Here is a 23,095-nt window from a genome sequence, read left to right as displayed (position 1 = left end):
AGTAACATATAGCCTAGTCATATTCACATACATGAATTACTCTAGTTAGAAGGTAAAGCCTTAGATTATATAAAAATGCATTTGTCCCTCACCAGGTACAGCGGTTAGTCGGTTTAATTGGGCCCGCTTCTATTCATTATCTACATCAATGACAAGACAATGGGATAACTAGTGACATAGGTAAATTTGCAGATGACACCAAAATAAGACGCACTATTAGGACAGGGGAGGATGCTAGAGCACTGCAGGAGGATCTCAACAAACTGTCAGCTTGGTCAGAGAAATGGCAGATGAATTTTAACATCACCAAGTGTAGCGTACTTAGTGTAGGAACACGCAAACCCATTACACGGGTAAAGTTTAGACTCCACAGCGATAGGCAGGTCTGAGTGTGAAAGGGATTTGGGAGTGTTAGTGAACTCTGACCTAAAACTACGGAAGCAATGTATTAGTGCGAGGAATAGGGCTAACAGGGTATTAGGCTTTATACAGGACGGTAACCAACAGGAGTGCAGAGGTCATCCTCAGACTCTATTTAGCGTTAGTTAGGCCACACTTAGATTATGCTGTCCAGTTTTGGTGCCCACACTACTGAATGGACATCAACTTGCTAGAATCAGTTCAGAGGAGGATGACCAAGATGATTCAGGGGCTGAGGAACTTCCCATATCAAAATAGGCTGAAACATCTAAACTTACATTCACTAGAGAGACGAAGAGTGCGGGGAGATCTGATAGAAGTATTCAAATGGGTCAAGGGTTACAACAAAGGCGATATAAGTAAAGTACTGAGAATTAGCCAGCAGGATAGAACTCGCAGTAATGGATTTAAATTAGAAAAGTATAGATTTAGGAGAGATATAGGCAAGCATTGGTTTTGTAATAGGGTGGTGGGGGAATGGAATAGACTCAGCAATCACAGTTAGTGCAGGGACGATAGCTTGTTTTAAGAGTAGACTGGATAGCTACATGGACGAGGACGACAGGTGGCAGTGAGGTGTGGGTGCAGTAAGGTGATGGGGTACTGGATGCGTGCCTAGTACCGCCGGTATAACGAGGATCAAGCCTCTACCTGTAACCCCTGTAACTACACCTCACCCATCGTGAGTAGTGGGGGGGATTCTGGAGCTGCCCTGTGTAGGCCACCCGGCCTCTTGCAGTTTCCCTATGTTCTTATTTGTCAGGCGGTGGATTTCGCACAACAGCGGCCCTGTGGAGTGCTGTGCTGGCAGTGGAGCGGGGCCTGAAATCTCATCAACGGTAAACGGTAACACTCACCCTTAACGACCTTTTTCACAGCACTGCTTCAATCTAAAGTACTTGTTTACTTTTTACTTGTTTACTTGTGTTTCTTATTTATCTGGTCCCACTTCCGCCGAAGCGCTCTGCAGGACCCACATATTTAATTCATTAAAATTTTCAATATTGATCACAACTTATATGCCATGTTAATTGTCAATGTTTCCTTTCCATGTCATAGCAGTCAGAGGACAGAAATGTTTTTAGTTCTTTCTTAAATTTGGAGAGATCCTTTGTTCTTCTAATGTCAGGAGGGAGCTTATTGTACAGTCTTGGGGCGGCAGAACTGAAAGCGCGCAATCCAACATTTGAAGAGTACCGTGGTTCATGAAGTGTAATTCCAGAAGTGGCTCGGCGAGTGTTAATGCCTTCACCTGGCTGTATTTCGTGTAATAATTCTCTCAAATACGGTGGACGGCCAGTAATCAAAGCCTGGTGTGTCAAAACACATAACTTAAATACTATCCTTGCTTTTATTGGCAACCAGTGGAGCTCTATCAGAACAGGAGTTATTGTCTCTCGTGGTGGAATTCCTTTGATTAATCTCGCTGCTCTGTTTAAGACCATCTGTAATTTTCTTAATTGGAGCTTTGGCAGGTTATAGTAGATCGAGTTGCAATAATCCACTCTTGATATAATATTGTTAATCACCAATTTCTTGATAGAATCTTCATCCAGGTATTTCTTGATAAAAGCAATATTTCTAAGGTGATATCCAGCTATCCTTACGACATTATTTATCTGACATTTCAGTGTCAAATTGGAATCCAACAACACTCCCAAGTCATGAACACTTTCAACAATATGAATTTCATTACCACCTATAATCATGTTACCATCACCAAAATAATGTAGAGTGTCCTTCTTCCCCACAAACATGAATTCAGTCTTATCATCGTTTAATTTCAATTGCTTATAATGCATCCAATCCTTGACTGAATTAATAACACTACTGATCTTAGCACTTGTATTTTCAATATCAGTGATGGAAAAGTAGAACTGGGTGTCATCAGCAAATAACTTGAATCCTACACCATGTTGTTGTAGTATCCTGGATAAACTAATCGTGTATATACAAAATAAAATAGGTCCCAGCACACTTCCTTGTGGAACTCCTCTTGTCAGAGCTTCATATGAAGAAAAACAATTTCCAATTTGCACACAATAACTTCTAGTTTGTAAATAACTCTCAAGATACTTTAATGCATTGTCTACCACTCCAATGTTCCTTAAGTCTTTTATAAGCAATTCATGAACAACCGTATCAAATGCTGCACTAAGATCTAGAAGAACCAATATAGCACATTTACCCCCATCCATCATTTCTAGTAAATCATTAACAACAGAACAAATAGTAGTCTCAGTAGAAAATATTGGCCTATATGCAGACTGACTATCAAGCAAGACATGGACCTTCTCCAAGTGTTCCATCAGCTGCTCAATAATTGCATACTCTAATAACTTAGACAAAAAAGGCAAATTTGATACTGGTCTATAAGAGCTTACATTTTGATATAATCAAGTTTTCCCTTTAATACTGGTTTTATAACAGCTCGCTTTTCAGAATCCAGAAATTTACATGAAGAAATACTAGTATTGACAATTCTTAGTACCATATCCGTGAAACTAGGAAAATTATCTGCATCCATGATATCTAAAACAGGCAATGGGTCACTGGCACAATATGTTTTCTTAGCTTTCTTGAAAAGTCGAATAAGATCATCCTTCCTAATGATTTTAAAACACTGCAATCTACAATCCACCTCAACATCAGCAACAGGCATAAAAGGTGTGTACACAAATTCCGATACAATATTCATAATCTTACTCTTGAAAAAATTACAAAAGTTATCCGCTAAATCTATATCACAGAAACCATCGGGAAGCTTTCTTCTCAAAGTAGTACCAGTAAGACTGTTGAAAAGTTGATATAATTTGTTCATATCTGATCTTGCCTCAAGAATTTTAGTATGATAATAGTTTCTTTAACTCCTTCTTATCAAGTCATTATAGCGATTTCTCACATTTTTATATTCCTCCCAGGCCACAACAGATCCCTCATTTCTCCATTTACATTCCTTGCGTCGTTTCTCTTTTTTCAGTGTCAAAATTTCACCATTAAACCAGGGAGATCTATCCTTGACAATAATGACCTTCTCTAGGATCGGACACACATTGTTATATTGTGTCTTAATCACCTCATTATAAATGTTAGTAAGACAATTCACACAATTTGATTTGCATAACAAATCATTGTGAACACACTCTCCAGTCATATCTTCATAAAAAGTCTGACTAATTTCACTGATAAATGTAGCAGCAGAGAAACCCACCTTATTCCTAAAATAAATTTTCTTAGTTACCTTACATATTGGCAATAATAATTTAAATGTTATGAGCCTGTGAACTGGGGAAATAGTAAATTCATGTTCAACATCCACCCTACCTATGAGATTGTTTACATCATCACTAATGACTAAGTCTAACATATGGCCAGTTGATGAAGTTATTGAATTCACCTTGTTTGATAACTGATAAGATTCAAGAAGCTCACAGAAAGAAACTGTGTTATGGTTTTCATGATCATCCATCCATATGTTGAAGTCACCAACAATAAAAACTTTAAAAGAAACCATATCAATTGAGTCCAACAATGCACTAAATCCATCAAAGAAGAGATTAACACTTGACCAAGGTGGCCTATAAATAACAAGGTATGCTACCCACTGGTTTTGATGCTTAAAATTAACTTCAATATATTCAAAACTTGATACTTTCACTCGTGTCAACACCCTCAGGTGAGAAAAAATATTTGACAAGAAAATGCCTACACCACCCCCTCGTCTGCCCTCTCTGGGGCTATGAAAGAAAGTGTGAGTAGCAGGTGTCATCTCAGTAATTCTACTTGTGTCATGCTCATTCAACCAAGTCTCAGAAATAGCTAAAATATCAAGTGATTGCTCATTTAACATTTCCCTAATTTGAATAGTCTTGTTACCCAGAGATTGAATATTAACAAAAGCACAATTTGAATATTCAGTAGTAGACCTAGAATCCATGATCCATTATAGAAGCCAATTTACTTAACTCAGCAGTGAAAACCTTACAACATCTGGCATTGACTCTATGATTTACCTCCTCCCTTCTCTGTCTGACACAATTGATACATTTCTGCATATTTGAGGAACAGTCACTAGTTCTATGATTACCACAACAGATACCACATACAGCATCATCTTCCTTAAAATTACAGTTTTTTAAGGTGTGGCCATGCCTTTGACAATGATAACATGTCAACACATGATATCTATCCCGAATCTGATATCTACCCCAGCACAATAAGATTCTATCACCGTGATCGTGAATTGCCCTTCGAACCTCAGGATCACATTTGATTATATAATGAGCTGTATGACCCGCAGCTGGTTTCTTGAACAACAGTGTCATTTTCTGAGACACATCAGAAATTGATTGCAAGTAGACATTCTTTTCAATAACAGCAGCAATAACATCCTCCTCCTCATTGTGTACATTACATATCATGATTTTTGGTTGCATTTTCTTTATTTTCTTAGTCAAAGCACCACCCACATTATCTTGAATCAAAGTCGCTGCACTGTCTCTACACTCCCCATCCGGAAAATTAACTACCATGTTACCAGTCTGGGAGAATCTAGTGTCAACAATAGGAATATTCTTTAGCACTTCAGCCACTTCTTTCTTTTTGTCACTAATCTTAATAGTTGGTTCCTGGGATTTGATAACAAGCAGAGTCTTCTTTATCTTGTCAGCATATGTTCCTTTATTGTCATTAGAACATGTGAGAGTAGAAATTGTCCCATTTAGTACATCAATTTTCCTTGACGAGTTTTTTAATTCACCCTCAACTCCTTGGCCAGTAGTATAGCCATTATCAGCAATAGTATTTTCAAGCTCAGCAATTCTAGCATTCTGCTTTATTGTTAGGTCTTCAAGTTGTGCAACAAGCTTTTGAGCAGCCTCTAAATCACGAGAAATTCCAAGATTCCTCACATTACAACCACCACAGTACCAATGTAATTGCGGTAAAGATTCGTTTTAGGTCCGTGCCAGTATCTCATTACCTACCTTATGAAACATCAGTATCTCTTCATATATCTTTTCTACAAACCTTCAACAGTCATGGAAACGCTCTGAAAATCCAATTCAAGGACTTTTTTTTACTCTTGAAAATATGGGATAATGTTTACGAAAGCGCGTCGCCTCCTCTGCTGGCCGCGGCGATGCTGCAGCCGCCGCAGCCGCAAAATAGCTCGCAGAGGGCTTAGGGTCGGGGAGCATATTTAAACTACTCCAACCGAGCTTTACGACCTACTAACAGGGGGGCTGCACCCCCCTCGACCCCCCCTTCTAACCAGGGGGGGGCTACGCTCCCCCCTGGCCCCCCCCTCATGTATATGTGACTTACTTCAGCGAGGAGGTATTTCTCGCAACACCCGCCATGGCCAGCAGAGGAGGCGACGCGCTTTCGTAAACATCCCATATTTTCAAGAGTAAAAAAAAAGTCCTTGAATTGGATTTTCAAAGCGTTTCCATGACTGTTGAAGGTTTGTAGAAAAGATATATGAAGAGATACTGATGTTTCATAAGGTAGGTAATGAGATACTGGCACGGACCTAAAACGAATCTTAACCGCCATTTTTTACAGCGGTTACACAACATTGCTTGGTCTTTATCACATATCACACCCAGGACAAATCTGATCATCAACACCTGTACTGGTGTTGCCTCGGGGGCCACCAGCTGGGCCTCCACTACCGCCATCACTCCCACCTGTGTTTACATTCATAGTAACACCGTTGTTCCTTGTTTGATCATGATTTCCTTGTTCACTTTTACCAGCCCGTCCATGTCCAGCCATAGCAGGCTTTTAAAGCAATCCAGGAACACAAGGTTGACATGAAAAGACAAAACTGGTAAGCATATGTGGGTCCTATACAGAGCGCGAGCGAGTCCGTCCGTCCTCCACCGTGGCCGGCACCCACGTACTCCGTGGTACCGCCATGGCATCATCACTGAACACTACCACAGTCCGAGGGCTGTAATCACAGGCTGAGGGGTGACGCGTTTGAATGATGTTTGCGTCGCTTGTGCTCCGCCGCCTTACTCTCGGCGTCATCCTCTCTAACGGCCCCTCCCCTTCCCCCGTCCAATAGCCTCAGCATTTTCATGCACCTCTAGACATTACCGCGACCCCCAGGAAAAGTGCTTAGCGACCCCAGGGTTGAGAAAGGGGGGATTAGGAGAATTTGAAGGTGTGACAGTAAGCACGCGATTTCTTGTACCCGCTAATCCGACAGGGTGCGCCCATGACCTCTGTGCAGCTGTCCATCTGCCCGCACGTATATATGCTCGTCACCAAATTTATTGGTCATGCATCCCACTCATCAGCTTTGGCAGCAATAACGAATATGATTTGAAATAGCGCGCTGTTCCCGCCTTCTAGTTTTCCCGCCTGTCCTGTGACTACTTCCCGCCCTCTCAGTCAAAATGGCGGGGACTCCCGCGGTATTCTTCCACCGGGTGACTACAAGCAAGTACCACCTCGGGCACCGTTCCATATCCACGCCGCCCAATCTACTACCGCTGCTCCGTAACACTCAAAATACGGAGAACACCGCAGCCGTCCTACGTCTGGCAAGGAGTTCCTGCGGCCGCCACCGAATTTCGCGCAGTCAGCACAATCCCGACGCCATCACGGTTCACCTGGAGGTCCGCCTCTACAATCAACCTCTCGACGCCTTTCCTGCCGCAGCCAAGGTCTTCCAACGCGTCTCCAAGGCTCCAGGTACCCCAAGGGCGACGACATCCTTCGTCGCCAGCCCTCCATCAATTGTATAATCTTGGTATTGTTGATTATCCCTTTTTGTCAGAATGTGCCGACTAAGCTAATTGCAGTTTCATTCAAGCAGAGGCACGACTCTTTTATTTCTGTGTATCTAACACTGTTAGTCATTCATAATTATGAGAGTAATCGATCATTCGCATACGATATTGATCCTTCTTGTTGTCTGTTAGCGGTAAACTGTATTTTCCTACTGTAATTCAATCTTCCTCGACGCTCTTTCCCCGTACCCTTACACGCAACTACCCCCAACACCTGTTTTCCATAAGAACTTTCAGGGTCTACATTATTTCTATTTTCCTCAGTCCTTCTACATATCAGTAATCTGTCCGGAGGGTACCACTTATCAACGGGTTACTGGTCACTATGCCATAGCGGAAGCATGCTATATCCGCTCCACTAACATAGCAACGTACCCGTCCCGGATCCGTCTGGTTTTCACGGCCAATATTTCCCATCGAGTGTTTCCTCTACGGTCTCTCGATAACATTCACTTCTCCAGCATTTCTTATGTGACTAATTCCCTTCATTCATTGTCTTTTGCAAACGAAACAGAGTTTGCAGAAACCCTGGAGGAAACGCTGCCTGAATACTTGCACCTCACCTACTTGTACCCTGGAATTTTTGTGCCAATGTTTCTGATGTTCGTCAGTCTCGTCGTCGTGTGCTACCTTATTAGGAGGAACTTTGTCCTGCACGATTATTTGGTTGTTCAGACAAGGCGACAGGATGCAGGGAAGCCACTGGCTAGGTAGTTTTTTTTCTCACGCAAGAAAAAAGGCAAGAAATGTGTCATTTCTCCTGCTCCTGTACCTTAACATTGTACTATATTCCCACCTTTTGTTGTTCTTCTTCTTATTTTTTGGAAGCTGGATGAGCATTTCATGTTCTGTAGCTATGCCACTTGTTACCTACAGATACTTGTGTCTTTATGTTTCTCCATTTAGAGATTATTTCTATGATTTGTCGTACCCGCTGGTGTTACCTCTCATTATTTAAGTCATTACTACACGAGTATTCCTGCTTAGCCATTGTTTTAATATACTTGTGCCATAAGCAGTCTGCTCAACATGTTCACACTATATCGGGTCAACTACTAATTAGATTTTTTTGGGGGGGGATGTCGCGAGGTCGCGATCAGTGGTAGGTGACCGAGCAGTGTTATAGTAATTGTAGTATATCAGTGTATTATTATTATTATTATTATTTAATATCACCACGAATTAGGCATGCAAATATCAATGGAAAAAACCCACGACAGATAGATCACGCCACCTTGTAGGAATGTCATCTGTCAGTGTTTACCGTCTCAGTATGTAAACAAAGCATTTCATCAAGCTAAGAGGTCACCTTGACATACGTGACCAAAATTGTAGCTTCATTATTTTCCAATCTGTAATTCGTCACTCCTTCCAGAGAGCTCGACCGACACACACCTATTGTCTCGGCTCTCTCTCACCAACGCTACGCTGTATCTTAGGTTAAGAATACATTTCTTCTAAGGCAGCAAGTGTTTCCCTCATGCCCACAACTCCCCGCTACCAAGCCTTACACCGTTACAACGAGAGAGGATTGAAGAAGGACTCCAGGGCTCCAGACCACGAGGTAAACCAGGTGTGGCTTCTGCTTCGTCCATCTCCAGTTAAGTACTCTATTTGCATAGGATGTTTTAAGATAGATAGCTAGCTGTGTGCCTGGAGTTAATGAATTATTTCTTAATTTCCAGCGAGTTTTCTTTGTTGTTTTAAATAAACTTAAGAGCAGGTTCAACTGGTCTTGCTTGTCCTATGAGTATATATATATATATATATATATATATATATATATATATATATATATATATATATATATATATATATATATATATATATATATATATATATATATATATATATATATATATATATATATATATATATATATATATATATATATATATATATATATATACATACACAATAAGTGACTAGAAGGGGCTGTGAGTCTGATAACTCAATTTTCAGATATTTTATTTTATATTTTTATTGCTGAGAATTTACGGGATTTTCGGAAGTCCAGACCTTTCAAGAACCCCACAAGCAGGAAAAGAAGAAAAGAAGAGATGGGCGACGCATGTGTTGGGTGATGCCTTGGCGTACACCTGCCGAAAGGCAGGTATATGCTTAAAAACCTCGCCAAATCAGACACAGAAGCCTATAAGAATTACCTTCGGGTTGATGAAGACTTCTTCAAAGAACTCCTAGGACGCATTGCACCTCGCATCGAGAAACAACACACCTTCTGGAGGCGCCTAATAGATTACCCTGCGATTTTTGGCAACACAATTAAATGCAGTTCATTTTAATTCAATTCACAAAGACATAGAAGTAGGAGAAAAGACACAGAGAGGAATGAGGAAATTAATAACGGAATGTCTTTCTGAGTGTCTGAAGGACATTCCGTTATTAATTTAATTAAGACAAGAGTTGGAGGTTATACTAGTGATGGACACACACACACACACACACACACACACACACACACACACAAGTAACGTTGCACACAGGGGCGTCAGGAGCATAGGGTGGCAGGCAGCCACCTTGATGAAAATATTCCAAAATACTGGCGCGGTGAGTCATTGTCGAGCACCACACGTTTAGCTGTCACTCAGCAATCGATGAAGTGAAGGATTCGCCGGGAAGCTATCCCACGGCTGTCGGGCAGCTGTTATAACGGTCAAAATTCTTATTTTCATGCCCGATCACTGCCCAACATATCGCAATAGGTGCAAGACTACTACACGTTACCTGGAGGATCACTGCGAGTCCTGTACGGTGCCTGAAACACTGCTGCCCGATCTTTGACAAGGTCGCCGACCACGCAGATGGTTGCCCGAAAAATAAGCGCAGCGCTTGCTCCTTGCCGACTCACCGTCCAACAGTCGTGGTGCACGGATTTCCCCAACGATGGCTAGAAGATGTGCTACGAATATGATCCTGAATGCTGCTGGATGGCAGTCGGGCAGCTGCCGCGTTCAAATTCGTGTATGTGTGAAGGCCACTTTAGGGAGTATATTTGTAAAGGTTACTGCTGCTGCTGCCTGGATGAGCACTTGAAGGCGTGGTGACCGTGCGGGTGAGAAGATTATCACGGTGACTGCTGTGTGAGTGATCTTGATGTGTGATAAACGAGTGTATTGTGCCCCGTGTCCTTCCTTGCTTGCTGATGATTCTACTCTGTATTATTCAACAGCTTTTGCCAGAAGCCCCCCCAACAGGAACTACTTGATTCTAGGCTGGAGGATACAGAACACTTAACCTCAGGCCTTGCTATTATTTCTGATCGGGGCAGGAGGAATTTGGTGTTCTTAAACGCCTCAAAACCTCAATTTCTCCACCTATCAACTCAACACAATCTTCCAAACACCTATCCCCTATTATTCGATAACACTCAGCTGTCACCTTCTGCAATAAACATCCCTATACTGCCAAAATCCCTTATGAAGGAATTAACCAGCATCTCTATTCTTTCATCTCTTACACTGGCAAACTCTGGAATAATCTTTCTTCGTCTGTATTTCCTCCTGCCTACGACTATAACTCTTTCAAGTGGGACGTATCAGGACACCTCTCCACACGATATTAACCTCTCTGTTGACCGCTCATCTATACCTTTTTTTTTTTTTTTTTTAGAGGTAGTTATGTTTTTTTTTATTCAATTACTTTTTTTGCCCTTGAGCTGCTTCCTTTACTGTAATCTTTTTTATCTAGTTATTATTTCTATATTCATATTCATTATTATTATTATTATTATTATTATTATTGTTATTGTTATTGTTATTATTATTATTATTATTATTATTATTATTATTATTATTATTATTATCATCATTATTATTACTATTATTACTATTATTATTATTATTATTATTATTATTATTATTATTATTATTATTATTAGTTTGGTGATTTTTTGTACAAAGTTGTGAATGATGAAAGTGTAGGGTGAAGTTTTTTTTTGGGGGGGGTGGAGGTGGAATACGTGTGTGTGTGTGTGTGTGTGTGTGTGTGTGTGTGTGTGTGTGTGTGTGTGTGTGTGTGTGTAATCTGGTTTAATCTGCTTCAGTGCTTAACAAAGTGACGAGGCATGAGAGCGTGTTAATATATTGTTGTTTATCGAAAAGGTAACACACACACACACACACACACACACACACACACACACACACACACACACCACTCCGTGGGGTAACTATAAAAATAGTAGAGCGCTGCGCTGCCAGGCTTCACGGTCTGACAGGGCGGCGGTTCGAGCCCGCTCAGGCCGGATTCTTTCCGTTGACTAGGAGTGGTTACTGTCCCCCCTTGAGCAAGGTGGTTGGGGTGTGTGGTGTGGGAGGTCCTGGCAGTACCCAGAGATCGACGATAATGAGCACTTGCTCATGTCGGGAGGGTACCTGCTGGCGATTACGAGTCCAACTCTAGATCAGGCTGTGGTGAGTTATATGTGACTGACTATCTGACTGAATGACCAACGCGAACTTATAGACTGACTGACTGACCGACTGACTGACTGTGTGAGTTACTTACATATCATAATAAAACTTTCCCCTTTAGCTACACTCCTGCCCTCATTTATTATAAGTAAAGGTTAAAGGGAACTTACTGATGCAACGTTCACTTTTATTACTATTATTATTATAAGTATTATTATTATTATTATTATTATTATTATTATTATTATTATTATTATTATTATTATTATTATTATTATTATTATTATTATTACTATTATACATCATCGTTCAAAAACTTAATAAATAGATGATATAAGATAAATAGCTTCCCCATAAATAGTTGATATATACTTAAAAATATGATATTATAGGCTCAGTCTATACCAAAGATATTAAAAAAAACAGAAAAAAATGCGAGATACAATGTGTGTGTGTGTGTGTGTGTGTGTGTGTGTGTGTGTGTGTGTGTGTGTGTGTGTGTGTGTGTGTGTGTGTGTGTGTGTGTGTGTGTGTCATTGATTGAAGTTCCCATTATTCTCAGCACTAAATAATTTATTTCTTTATATAACAATGGTTTCAGTAAAAGAATTATTAAACTCATGACTAGGCCTATACAATCCTAAATAGGTAAATAATATAAACCCTGTAATATACCACTATTAGAGGAACCCAAATCAACTCCTCCTCCTCCTCCTCCTCCTCCTACAACTCTAGTATCAATCTGTTACCTTTCCTCCTCCTCCTCCTCCTCCTCCTCCTCTCTTACCACCAACGTGTATACCCAAACTTATCTCCTTTCTCTCCCTTTTCTTCCTCCTCCCTTCTCTCTCCCCTCTGCTCCCTCGATCTTCCTCCTTCTCAGCCCACCAGCGTTCCACCAGAAGCGATCATGTAAGGACTCAAATCAGAAAAGTTCATCAAAATCCTGAAAAAGAGGAAAATATGAGATGACTTAGACAGACATATGCTTACAGGCAGATGGATAGATAAATGGATGGATAGACACACAGAGACATATAGAGCTGGAAAGATGGATAGACAGATGAATAGATAGACAGACATAGAGAGATAGATAGATGAATGGATAGACAGACACAGAGACATATAGAGCTGGAAAGATGGAGAGACAGATGAATAGATAGACAGACATAGAGAGATAGATAGATGGATAGATAGACAGACACAGAACGATATATAGAGCTGGAAAGATGGATGGACAGATGAATAGATAGACAGACATAGAGAAATAGATAGATGGATAGATAGACACAGAGAGACATATAGTACAGCTGGAAAGATAGACAGATAGATAGATAGACATAGAGACGTATATAAAGACAGACAGATAGATAGATGTATGGATAGATGAAATAAACGAACTCTAATCACACACACACACACACACACACACACACACACAGCTCTAGGGCTGCCTGGTACTTCATGAAATAAACCGTTTATTATTATTATTATTATTATTATTACACACACACACACACACACACACATGTTGACAGTCCTGATTCCCTGAGATGCACGTCCTTGGTGATGTGTGATAAGACGTTCATCTGTTTGTCTTATCATAAGTTCCCAGTGACACTTAAGTGGTAGGTTACGTATATCTATAAGTAAGTGGAGGAGGAGGAGGAGGAGGACCTGTGCAGCGGCATAGAAGAATCAGAAGAAGAAGAAGAAGAATGGATGAGAAGATGATTATGATGATTACGATAAAGAAGAAGAAAGAAAAAGAAAGAAAAAAAGAAAAACAACCACATCGGTACGCTAAAGATTTTATACTCTCACTTTTTCTTTCTCTCTCTCTCTCTCTCTCTCTCTCTCTCTCTCTCTCTCTCTCTCTCTCTCTCTCTCTCTCTCTCTCTCTCTCTCTCTCTCTCTCTCTCTCTCTCTGTGTTACCAAGAAAGAGACAGGTTGGGGACACGTGCCTGTTTGGAGGAATACCAGTTTGCTCGGCCAGGAAGTCGGTGAGGGCGCGGGCTGCTGGCTGGGTCTTCTCGCGGCAGTCAAACCCTATAGACGCCACCCGCAGCTCACACACAGGCGCCAGCGAGCCACCCCGAGACATACGAAGCCCGCCCACTATAGTCACGGAGAGACGCTGAGAGAGGAATTGATTGATGGTTTAGTGTTGCAGAGGTGTACGACAAAGGAGATGGGAGGAACATATGCCACCCGAACCCCCTGGCAATACATAGTGTGCTTGTACAGCTATTAATGTCTGTAGGAAGGGATATACGGTGTTATTTTATAGTAGAGATAACAGTTCAAGGCCAAAAACAAAAGGAAAATGAAATAGCCGGCTCAGAACTGCCCTTAGAAATCCAAAAAGAAAGAACACCCAACATTTTAATTTGGTTAAAGCTGTGGGATTAAATATAAGTCAATAGAAAATAAATATAAAAGTTGTACTATTTCCTGCCCTCATCGTGTTAAAAAGCCTCTTGTAAAGAATATTAATCAACAAAAAATTGAAGTATACTCATAACTATATAATCCATCTTACCCTTAAACCCCTGTGTGTGTATGTGTGTGTGTGTGTGTGTGTGTGTGTGTGTGTGTGTGTGTACCTAGTTGTATTTACCTAGTTGTGGCATACGGGAAAAGAGCTACGCTCGCACTGTCCCGTCTCCATATCCACTCTTATCCAAGTTTTCCTTAAAATCATTAATGTTTCTTGCACAAACCACCTCCTCCTCCAGTCTATTCCATAGCTCAATGCTTCTGTTTGGGAAGCTAAACTTTTTCACATCTCGCCTACACGTGGTCGCCCTCAACTTCTTCCCATGTCCTCTTGTTTCACTCTCGTTCCACACACACACGTCCTCTCTGTCCAAATGCTCCACTCCGTTCGCCACCCTTTACACCGCTATCAAATCTCCTCTTTCTCTTCTTCTCTCCATGGTTGTGAGCCCCATGCTATTGAGTCTCTCCTCATAAGTCCCGGGGGGGGGGGGGGGGGCTTCGTGGTGCAGTGGTTAGCACACTCGGCTCACAACCGAGAGAGCCCGGGTTCGATTCCCGGGCGACTTCGTGGTGCAATGGTTAGCACACTCGGCTCACAACCGAGAGAGCCCGGGTTCGATTCCCGGGCGGAGTGTGAAAAAAATGGGCGGCTTTTCCGATACCCAGCAGTGAATGGGTACCGGGTATTAATCGGGGGTTGTGTCCCGTCTAATGGGATCTGTTCCCTTCTCCTATAATTCCTTCCCCCTCCTGTCTATCTCCGGCATATGACCACAGATGTTGCTCCGACTAAACGAAACTTTCCAACTTTTCCTCACAAGCCTGAACTCGAAGTTCCGGTACCATCTTAGTTGCCACTCTCTGCACTCTTTCCAGCTTCTTTGTTTTTTTCTTTTCGTGAGGAGACCACACCACTGCTGCATACTCCAACCTTGGCCTTATCATTGTGAGTATTATTTTCCTCAACATCTCAACCAAGTACATAAATGCCGTCCTTATGTTCCTCAGCAAATTCATAGTTTGTCCCGTTATCCTGTTGATGTGTTTGTCTGGTGACATGTCTGAAACAGTCACTCCCAAAACATTTTCTTCCACTCCTCTGTATATTGTCTCAATTCCCATATTGTAATCATATTCGCATCTTCTGCCACTCCTACCAAACTCCATTTTTTAAAATTTCCCAAGGTTGAATTCCATCTGCCATGTACCGCTCCACTCCCATATTTTATCCAGGTCCCATTGCAATGCCTCACAGTCCTTCATATTTTTCACACGTCTCAATAGCTTTGCATCATCTGCAAACAAACTCACATACTCGTAGCTGGGCACTCCATTCACCATATCATTTATATACACAGCAAACATTGTTGGCGCCAGCACCGAACCTTGTGGGACCCCACTCATCACAGGGCACCAGTTGGAAACCCTGTCCCTAATTATCGTCCTCATTTCCCTGTTAGTTAGGAAGTCCTCCAGCCACTCCAAATTAGTCTTCTGTGCGGTACTTTGTCAAATGCTTTTTCAAATCCAAGTACACTCCATCCGCCCAGCCTTCTCTCTCTTGTATTAAATCTATCACCCTTGAGTTGTAACACAACAAGTTGGTGACGCAAGATCTCCCTCTCCTGAATCCAGATTGGCAATCCGAGCTAATTTTCTCTCTTTCTAAGAAATCCGACCACCTGTTTTTAACCAGCCTCTCGCATATCTTCGCAACCACACTAGTGAGTGATACCGGTCTGTAATTCAATGGGTCCTCTCTCTTTCCTCTCTTAAAAATCGGTATTACTGTTTGCTCTCTTCCAATCCTGTGGTACCCTTCCTTCACTCAGGGAGGCGCTCATTATGGAGTGCAGTTTCTCCGCAAGTTGTTCACTACATTCTTTCAAGATCCACCCTGATACTTCATCCGGCCCTGTCGCTTTTCTTACATCCAGCTTGTTCAAGCTTTCCTTGACCTCCTGCACCGTTAACTGTATCTCCTGCATAACCCTTCCTCTTTCCTGGCCCGGTGGTTGTACGAATTCTTCTTCTCTTGTGAAAACTCTATGAAAGCTATTGTTCATCACCTCTGCCATCTCTGCTGGGTCCTCATATGTAGTTCCATCCATTTTCAGTTCATCGATTTTTTCTCTATTCTTCAACTTGCCGTTCACATGTCTATAGAAGAGTTTTTTTTTTTTTTTTTTTTACAACAAAGGAGGCAGCTCAAGGGAACACAAGAAAAGAAAACAATAATAAAAAAACCCCGCTACTCGCTGCTCCTAAAAAAGAAACAAAAGAGGTGTCCAAAAGCAAGGTCAAATTCGGGAGGAGAGATGTCCTGATACCCTCCTCTTGAAAGAGTTCAAGTCGTAGGCAGGAGGAAATACAGATGAAGGAAGATTGTTTCAGAGTTTACCAGCGTGAGGGATGAAAGAGTGAAGATGCTGGTTAACTCTTGCATAAGGGGTTTGGACAGTATAGGGATGAGCATGAGTAGAAAGTCGAGTGCAGCGGGGCCGAGGGAGGGGGGGGCGCATGCAGTTAGCAAGTTCAGAAGAGCAGTCAGCGTGGAAATATCGATAGAAGATAGAAAGAGAGGCAACATTGCGACGGAATTTGAGAGGTGGAAGACTATCAGTATGAGGAGGAGAGCTGATGAGACGAAGAGCCTTAGCCTCCACTCTGTCCAGAAGAGCTGTGTGAGTGGAGCCCCCCCACACATGAGATGCATACTCCATACGAGGGCGGACAAGGCCCCTGTATATGGACAGTAACTGTGCGGGGGAGAAGAACTGGCGGAGACGGTACAGAACGCCCAGCCTCGAGGAAGCTGATTTAGTAAGAGATGAGATATGAAGTTTCCAGTTGAGATTTTGAGTTAAGGATAGACCGAGGACGTTTAGCGTTGAGGAAGGTGATAGCTGGGTGTTGTCAAAGAATAGGGGATAGTTGTTTGGAAGATTGTGTCGAGTGGATAGGTGGAGAAACTGTGTTTTTGAGGCGTTGAAGGACACCAGGTTCCTCTTGCCCCAATCGGAAATAATAGTAAGGCTTGAGGCTAGGCGTTCTGCAGCCTCCAGCCTAGAAGCATCACCTCTTTGGTGGGTCCAGAGGGTGTACAGGAGCGATAGGACAGGATGCAGAAATAAGATTGTGATCGGAGGAGCCCAACGGAGAGAACAGTTTGACAGAATAAGCAGGAGGGTTAGAGGTAAGGAAGAGGTCTAGAATGTTGGGCCGGTCTCCAAGACGGTCGGGAATACGTGTAGGGTGCTGGATCAACTGCTCTAGGTCGTTGAGGATAGCAAAGTTGTAGGCTTGTTCACCAGGATGGTCAGTGAAAGAGGATGAAAGCCAAAGCTGGTGGTGAATATTGAAATCTCCTAGGATGGAGATTTCAGTGAAGGGAGAGTGGGTCAAGATGTGGTCCACTTTAGAGTTCAAATAGTCAGAGAAGTAGGCGCAACATCCAGCTTTGGATTGAAATTTAGGATAGAGATAGTAGGAGGGAACAGAGTAGAGATTGCTGTCAGTAGCCTCAGAAACCTGTGTTTCGGTGAGGAAGAGAAGGTGAGGTTTAGAGGAGGAGAGATGATGGTCCACAGAATGAAAATTAGAACGAAGACCGCGAATGTTGCAGAAATTGAGAAGAAAGAGGTTCGAGGAGTTATCAAGACACCTCTCGGGTCGGCAGCCAGAAGGGGAGTCCTCCCTGGGGGAATTTGTGTTCCCCCCCCAGGCGGGGACTCCGAGGCTTGATGTAGGTGCGCCATTTTGAAATTTTAATTTTGGGAAAAGGTGTATATGTTGTGTGAATGTAGTGTGGTGTGGATAGAGAGAAGATCTGTCTTTAAAGAGCATGCTGAACTACTCTCCGGTGTTGGTGAGACAATAGGGAAACGGTTAGTGAGGACATGGGAAGGGTCTTTGGAGGGCTTCAGCTCCCATCTCACCTCCCATATATACCTCACCGGGAGTGGCTTGCGCCCGTTCGGTAGGTGTCTTCCTACCTACTCCAGCCAATTGGGTTGGTCTTTGCACTTGTCGATTATATCTTTTTCATACTTCCTTTTTTCTTGTCTTCTAATCTTTGTATATTCATTCCTTGCTAGTTTGAAATCGTTCCACGAGTTGCTTCTTCTTCGTCTCCTCCATCCCTTCCAAGTTTCCTCTTTTCTCTTTCTAGCTGTCTCGCATCTCTTGTTAAACCACTCCTATTTATCAACATCCTTTCTGGTTACCTTGGGGACATACCTATTTTCGGTGTGTGTGTGTGTGTGTGTGTGTGTGTGTGTGTGTGTGTGTGTGTGTGTGTGTGTGTGTGTGTGTGTATACAAGTGGTATTAATCGTAGTTTCTCTCACCTGTATTAATAATTTACCTGAGATCACATGTGTCAGCTAAGTGGAGGAATAAGTAGTGAGAGAGAGGTGGGAAAATGGATTGGGCAAAACAAAAATGGAATAATGAAGTAAAAAATGGAATAGGGAAAGTAAAAATGGAATAAGGAAAGTAATAATGAAGTAGGAAAAGCAAAAATTAAATAGGAAAAGTAAAAATGGAAGTAAAAATGGAATAGGTAAAGTAAAAATGGATTAGGTAAAGTAAAAATGGAATAGGTAAAGTAAAATGGAATAGGTGAAGTAAAAATGGAATAGGTAAAGTAAAATGGAATAGGTGAAGTAAAAATGGATTAGGTAAAGTAAAAATGGATTAGGTAAAGTAAAAAAAATATTAGGTAAAGTAAAAATGGATTAGGTAAAGTAAAAAATGGATTAGGTAAAGTAAAAATGGATTAGGTAAAGTAAAAATGGAATAGGTAAAGTAAAAATGGATTAGGTAAAGTAAAAAATGGATTAGGTAAAGTAAAAATGGAATAGGTAAAGTAAAAATGGAATAGGTAAAGTAAAAATGGATTAGGTAAAGTAAAAATGGATTAGGTAAAGTAAAAATGGAATAGGTAAAGTAAAAATGGATTAGGTAAAGTAAAAATGGATTAGGTAAAGTAAAAATGGAATAGGTAAAGTAAAAATGGATTAGGTAAAGTAAAATTGGATTAGGTAAAGTAAAAATGGATTAGGTGAAGTAAAAATGGATTAGGTAAAGTAAAAATGGAATAGGTAAAGTAAAAATTGAATAGGGAAAGTAAAAATGGAATAGGTAAAGTAAAAATGGATTAGGTAAAGTAAAAATGGAATAGGGAAAGTAAAAATGGATTAGGTAAAGTAAAAATGGAATAGGTAAAGTAAAAATGGATTAGGTAAAGTAAAAATGGAATAGGTAAAGTAAAAATGGAATAGGGAAAATAAAAATTGAATAGGGAAAGTAAAAAATGGAATAGGGAAAGTAAAAATTGAATAGGGAAAGTAAAAATGGAATAGGGAAAGTAAAAATGGAATAGGAAAAGTAAAAATGGAATAGGGAAAATAAAAATTGAATAGGGAAAGTAAAAATGGAATAGGGAAAGTAAAAATTGAATAGGGAAAGTAAAAATTGAATAGGGAAAGTAAAAATGGAATAGGAAAAGTAAAAATTGAATAGGGAAAGTAAAAATGAAATAGGGAAAGTAAAAATTGAATAGGGAAAGTAAAAATGGAATAGGGAAAGTAAAAATTGAATAGGGAAAGTAAAAATGAAATAGGGAAAGTAAAAATTGAATAGGGAAAGTAAAAATGGAATAGGGAAAGTAAAAATTGAATAGGGAAAGTAAAAATGGAATAGGGAAAGTAAAAATTGAATAGGGAAAGTAAAAATGAAATAGGGAAAGTAAAAATGGAATAGGTAAAGTAAAAATTGAATAGGGAAAGTAAAAATGAAATAGGTAAAGTAAAAATGGAATAGGGAAAATAAAAATGGAATAGGGAAAGTAAAAATGGAATGGGGAAAGTAAAAATTGAATAGGGAAAGTAAAAATGGAATAGGGAAAGTAAAAATGAAATAGGGAAAGTAAAAATGGAATGGGGAAAGTAAAAATTGAATAGGGAAAGTAAAAATGGAATAGGGAAAGTAAAAATATAAAAAAAGAGAATTATCAAAATCTTACTATTAATGGTCTAGTTATCTGTCTGGTAGCTGATAAATATATAGAAAATAGAAAACGTTACAGCAAAATGGAATGATTCCGCCTCAAAACTAAAGGTATACAAGATTATTACCCTGGGCATAGAAAAGTGTTGGTCATCCTGATATAAATGACACTACTGGGACCCAATACTCGAAGGGACGAAGATTAAATGCAAGGTCACGCCGCCCATCCCTCCTGCTACTGATACTCGCGCCCCCCCAGGACAAGAGGTGGCCGGTGGTGTTGTGATAATGATGTTAGGCAATGATAGTGATGATCGAGGCAATGTCACACGAAGAAGGAGAATAAAAAGAACAACAACATTTACTACTATTGCTATTTCTACTTCTCCTCCTCTTCCTACTACTACTATTATGCAACAACAATAACAACAACAACCACAACAACAACAACAGCGCCAACACCAACACCAACGCCACCACCAACACCAACAACAACTACAACTACAACAACACCAACACCACCACCAACACCACCACCACCACCACCAACAACTACAACAACAACGCCAACACCAACACCAACACCAACAACAACTACAACAACAACGCCAACACCAACACCACCACCACCAACAACAACAACTACAACTACAACTACTACAACTACTATTACTACTATTATTACTACTACTACTACTACTACAACTACTTTCAAGTATTAATTAACAACGAGACAACAAAACAACAAGGAAAACAACAACAACTACTACCAGAGAGAGAGAGAGAGAGAGAGAGAGAGAGAGAGAGAGAGAGAGAGAGAGAGAGAGAGAGAGAGAGAGAGAGAGAGAGAGAGAGAGAGAGAGAGAGAGAGAGAGAGAGAATACCCACCATACATGCTTTAACCGATAAATACCCTAGACTGGACCTAGAATAAAAAAAAAAAAAAATAGGATGTAGTATAAAAAAAGAGTCCTTTGATCCCTTACTTCCTCGGGCTTCGCTAACACTTCGGAGAGCTTCGAAGAGAGGGCGAGATGGAGCTCAGCAGAAAGCTTGTGGTCGGGGAGGTTGGTGAAGAGAGTAACGAGCGGCATGTTGAAGGGGTGAGAGAGACAAGCCAACTACTGACACTCACCTGATAGCCTCGATCTCTATAGCCTTGCTCTCTCTCTCTCTCTCTCTCTCTCTCTCTCTCTCTCTCTCTCTCTCTCTCTCTCTCTCTCTCTCTCTCTTCAATATTCCCTCATATCCACTTCCCTTTTTCTCACTAATTTATATATTCTCTCTCTCTCTCTCTCTCGTTTAATTCCTTTCTCCTTCAGTCCTTCTTTCCTTTCGTTATTCCTTCATTTTCCCCTTCCATATTTTCCTATTCCTTTCTCTTGACTTTCTTCTCTCTCTCTCTCTCTCTCTCTCTCTCTCTCTCTCTCTCTCTCTCTCTCTCTCTCTCTCTCTCTCTCTCTCTCTCTCTCTCTCTCTCTCTCTCTCTCTCTCTCTCTCTCTCTCTCTCTCATGCAGTCTAATGCTCGTGAATGCTAATATCTCATCTCCTAATCACAGCAGGACAACAATATCTCAATTCTAATCAGCCCTGTGGTTCGGGTCATGGGATACATTATATTATGCGCAAAAGAGAATGTCATTTGGGATTAAGCAAGACTAGAATGCTTGTTATAATAAAAAGTAAAGTGCCTGGAATGGTGTACTAGTAATAAATCAAAAGGAGAATGTTTAAAATGAAGGAAAGAATGAATAAAGCAAGTATCATACCCTTATAAATCTAGAATCTTTGGTATAATAAAGTCTGAAGATACTGGATAATGCTGTACAGTAACCAAATCAAAAATATATACGTATGAAATAAATGGAAGAATGAATTAAGCAAGCATACCACTCTTAACTCTAGAATCCTTAGTTTTATAAAGTCTGCAGCTACTGGAATGACATAGGTAACAAAGTACAATTAGATATACGTTTGAAATCAAGGAAAGAATGAATATGGTAAGCATTTACTATCTTCAGAGGTCAGGAGAAAGTTAGCCTCTAAAATCATTGATATAATAAAGGTTAAAGTGTTTGGGATGCTCTATAGGTAACAAAGTATGATTAGATAAGTTTAAAATCAAGGAAAGGATACGTAAAGCATGAATCTACTATCCTCAGAGGTCAGCCAAGGTTACAGACCAGATGTCGGCAACCCAGAATTCGAGACGAGCCACCTTCTTCAAACCTGACAGAAAAGCAGTGCTGCTGGAGCCGCAGTGTACATTATACAGAGTTATGAATAGAAATTACGAAACATGAAAATTTTCCTCCTCCATATGGTAGTTAATTAAATAATATACCCACAGACAAGATAATCAAGTGCACTATAATAATAATAATAATAATAATAATAATAATAATAATAATAATAATAATAATAATAATAATAATAATAATAATAATAACAACAACAACAATAATAACAATAATAATAATAATAATAATAATAATAATAATAATAATAATAATAATAATAATAATAATAATAATAATAATTATAATTGCAGCTGTCATAAAATAAACCGTTATATTTATGAAGCCACTCCTTTAACTTAATATGATGTCAGCAACCTATTGTTAATCTTTTAAGGATTGTTATCACGACTGAACAAATATTACATACTTTTAATTTTAAACAACATGCTAACTCTATGTACTATATCAGGTCCTCATGGTGGGTTTAAGCTTGAACGTAATTACTGCTCATGAGTTATTTTTGGAGAGCTGATCAATGTCTTATTAATGTCGCTTTGCGCTTCAGGCAAGACTGCAGGATTACATCATTCAGTCGGCTGCGTAGTTTCTTTTTTATGAAATTCATGCTAGGAAACACTTGCTCACACAGTAAGTTTCTTTTCCTTTTCTTATATATATATATAT

General features: G+C 40.3%; 1 protein-coding gene across 1 annotated transcript; it reads right to left on the bottom strand.

Annotated features, from left to right (window-relative positions):
• Window positions 1-11,829: 11,829 nt before the first annotated feature.
• LOC126985572 (D-dopachrome decarboxylase-A-like) lies at window positions 11,830-21,305 on the bottom strand. The gene is made up of 3 exons (XM_050840720.1): window positions 21,157-21,305; window positions 13,622-13,794; window positions 11,830-12,602 (listed from the first exon to the last, which is right to left on the bottom strand). The coding sequence occupies exons 1-3, from the start codon at window positions 21,262-21,264 to the stop codon at window positions 12,536-12,538; spliced, it is 348 nt and encodes a 115-aa protein (XP_050696677.1). The 5' UTR covers window positions 21,265-21,305; the 3' UTR covers window positions 11,830-12,535.
• Between the last annotated feature and the right edge of the window lie 1,790 nt (window positions 21,306-23,095).

Source organism: Eriocheir sinensis, chromosome 59 (assembly GCF_024679095.1).
Source record: "Eriocheir sinensis breed Jianghai 21 chromosome 59, ASM2467909v1, whole genome shotgun sequence".
Classification (NCBI taxonomy): Eukaryota; Metazoa; Arthropoda; class Malacostraca; order Decapoda; family Varunidae; genus Eriocheir; species Eriocheir sinensis.
The sequence above is the reverse complement of the archived record's forward strand: the minus strand, read 5'-3'. Positions and strand labels throughout refer to the sequence as shown.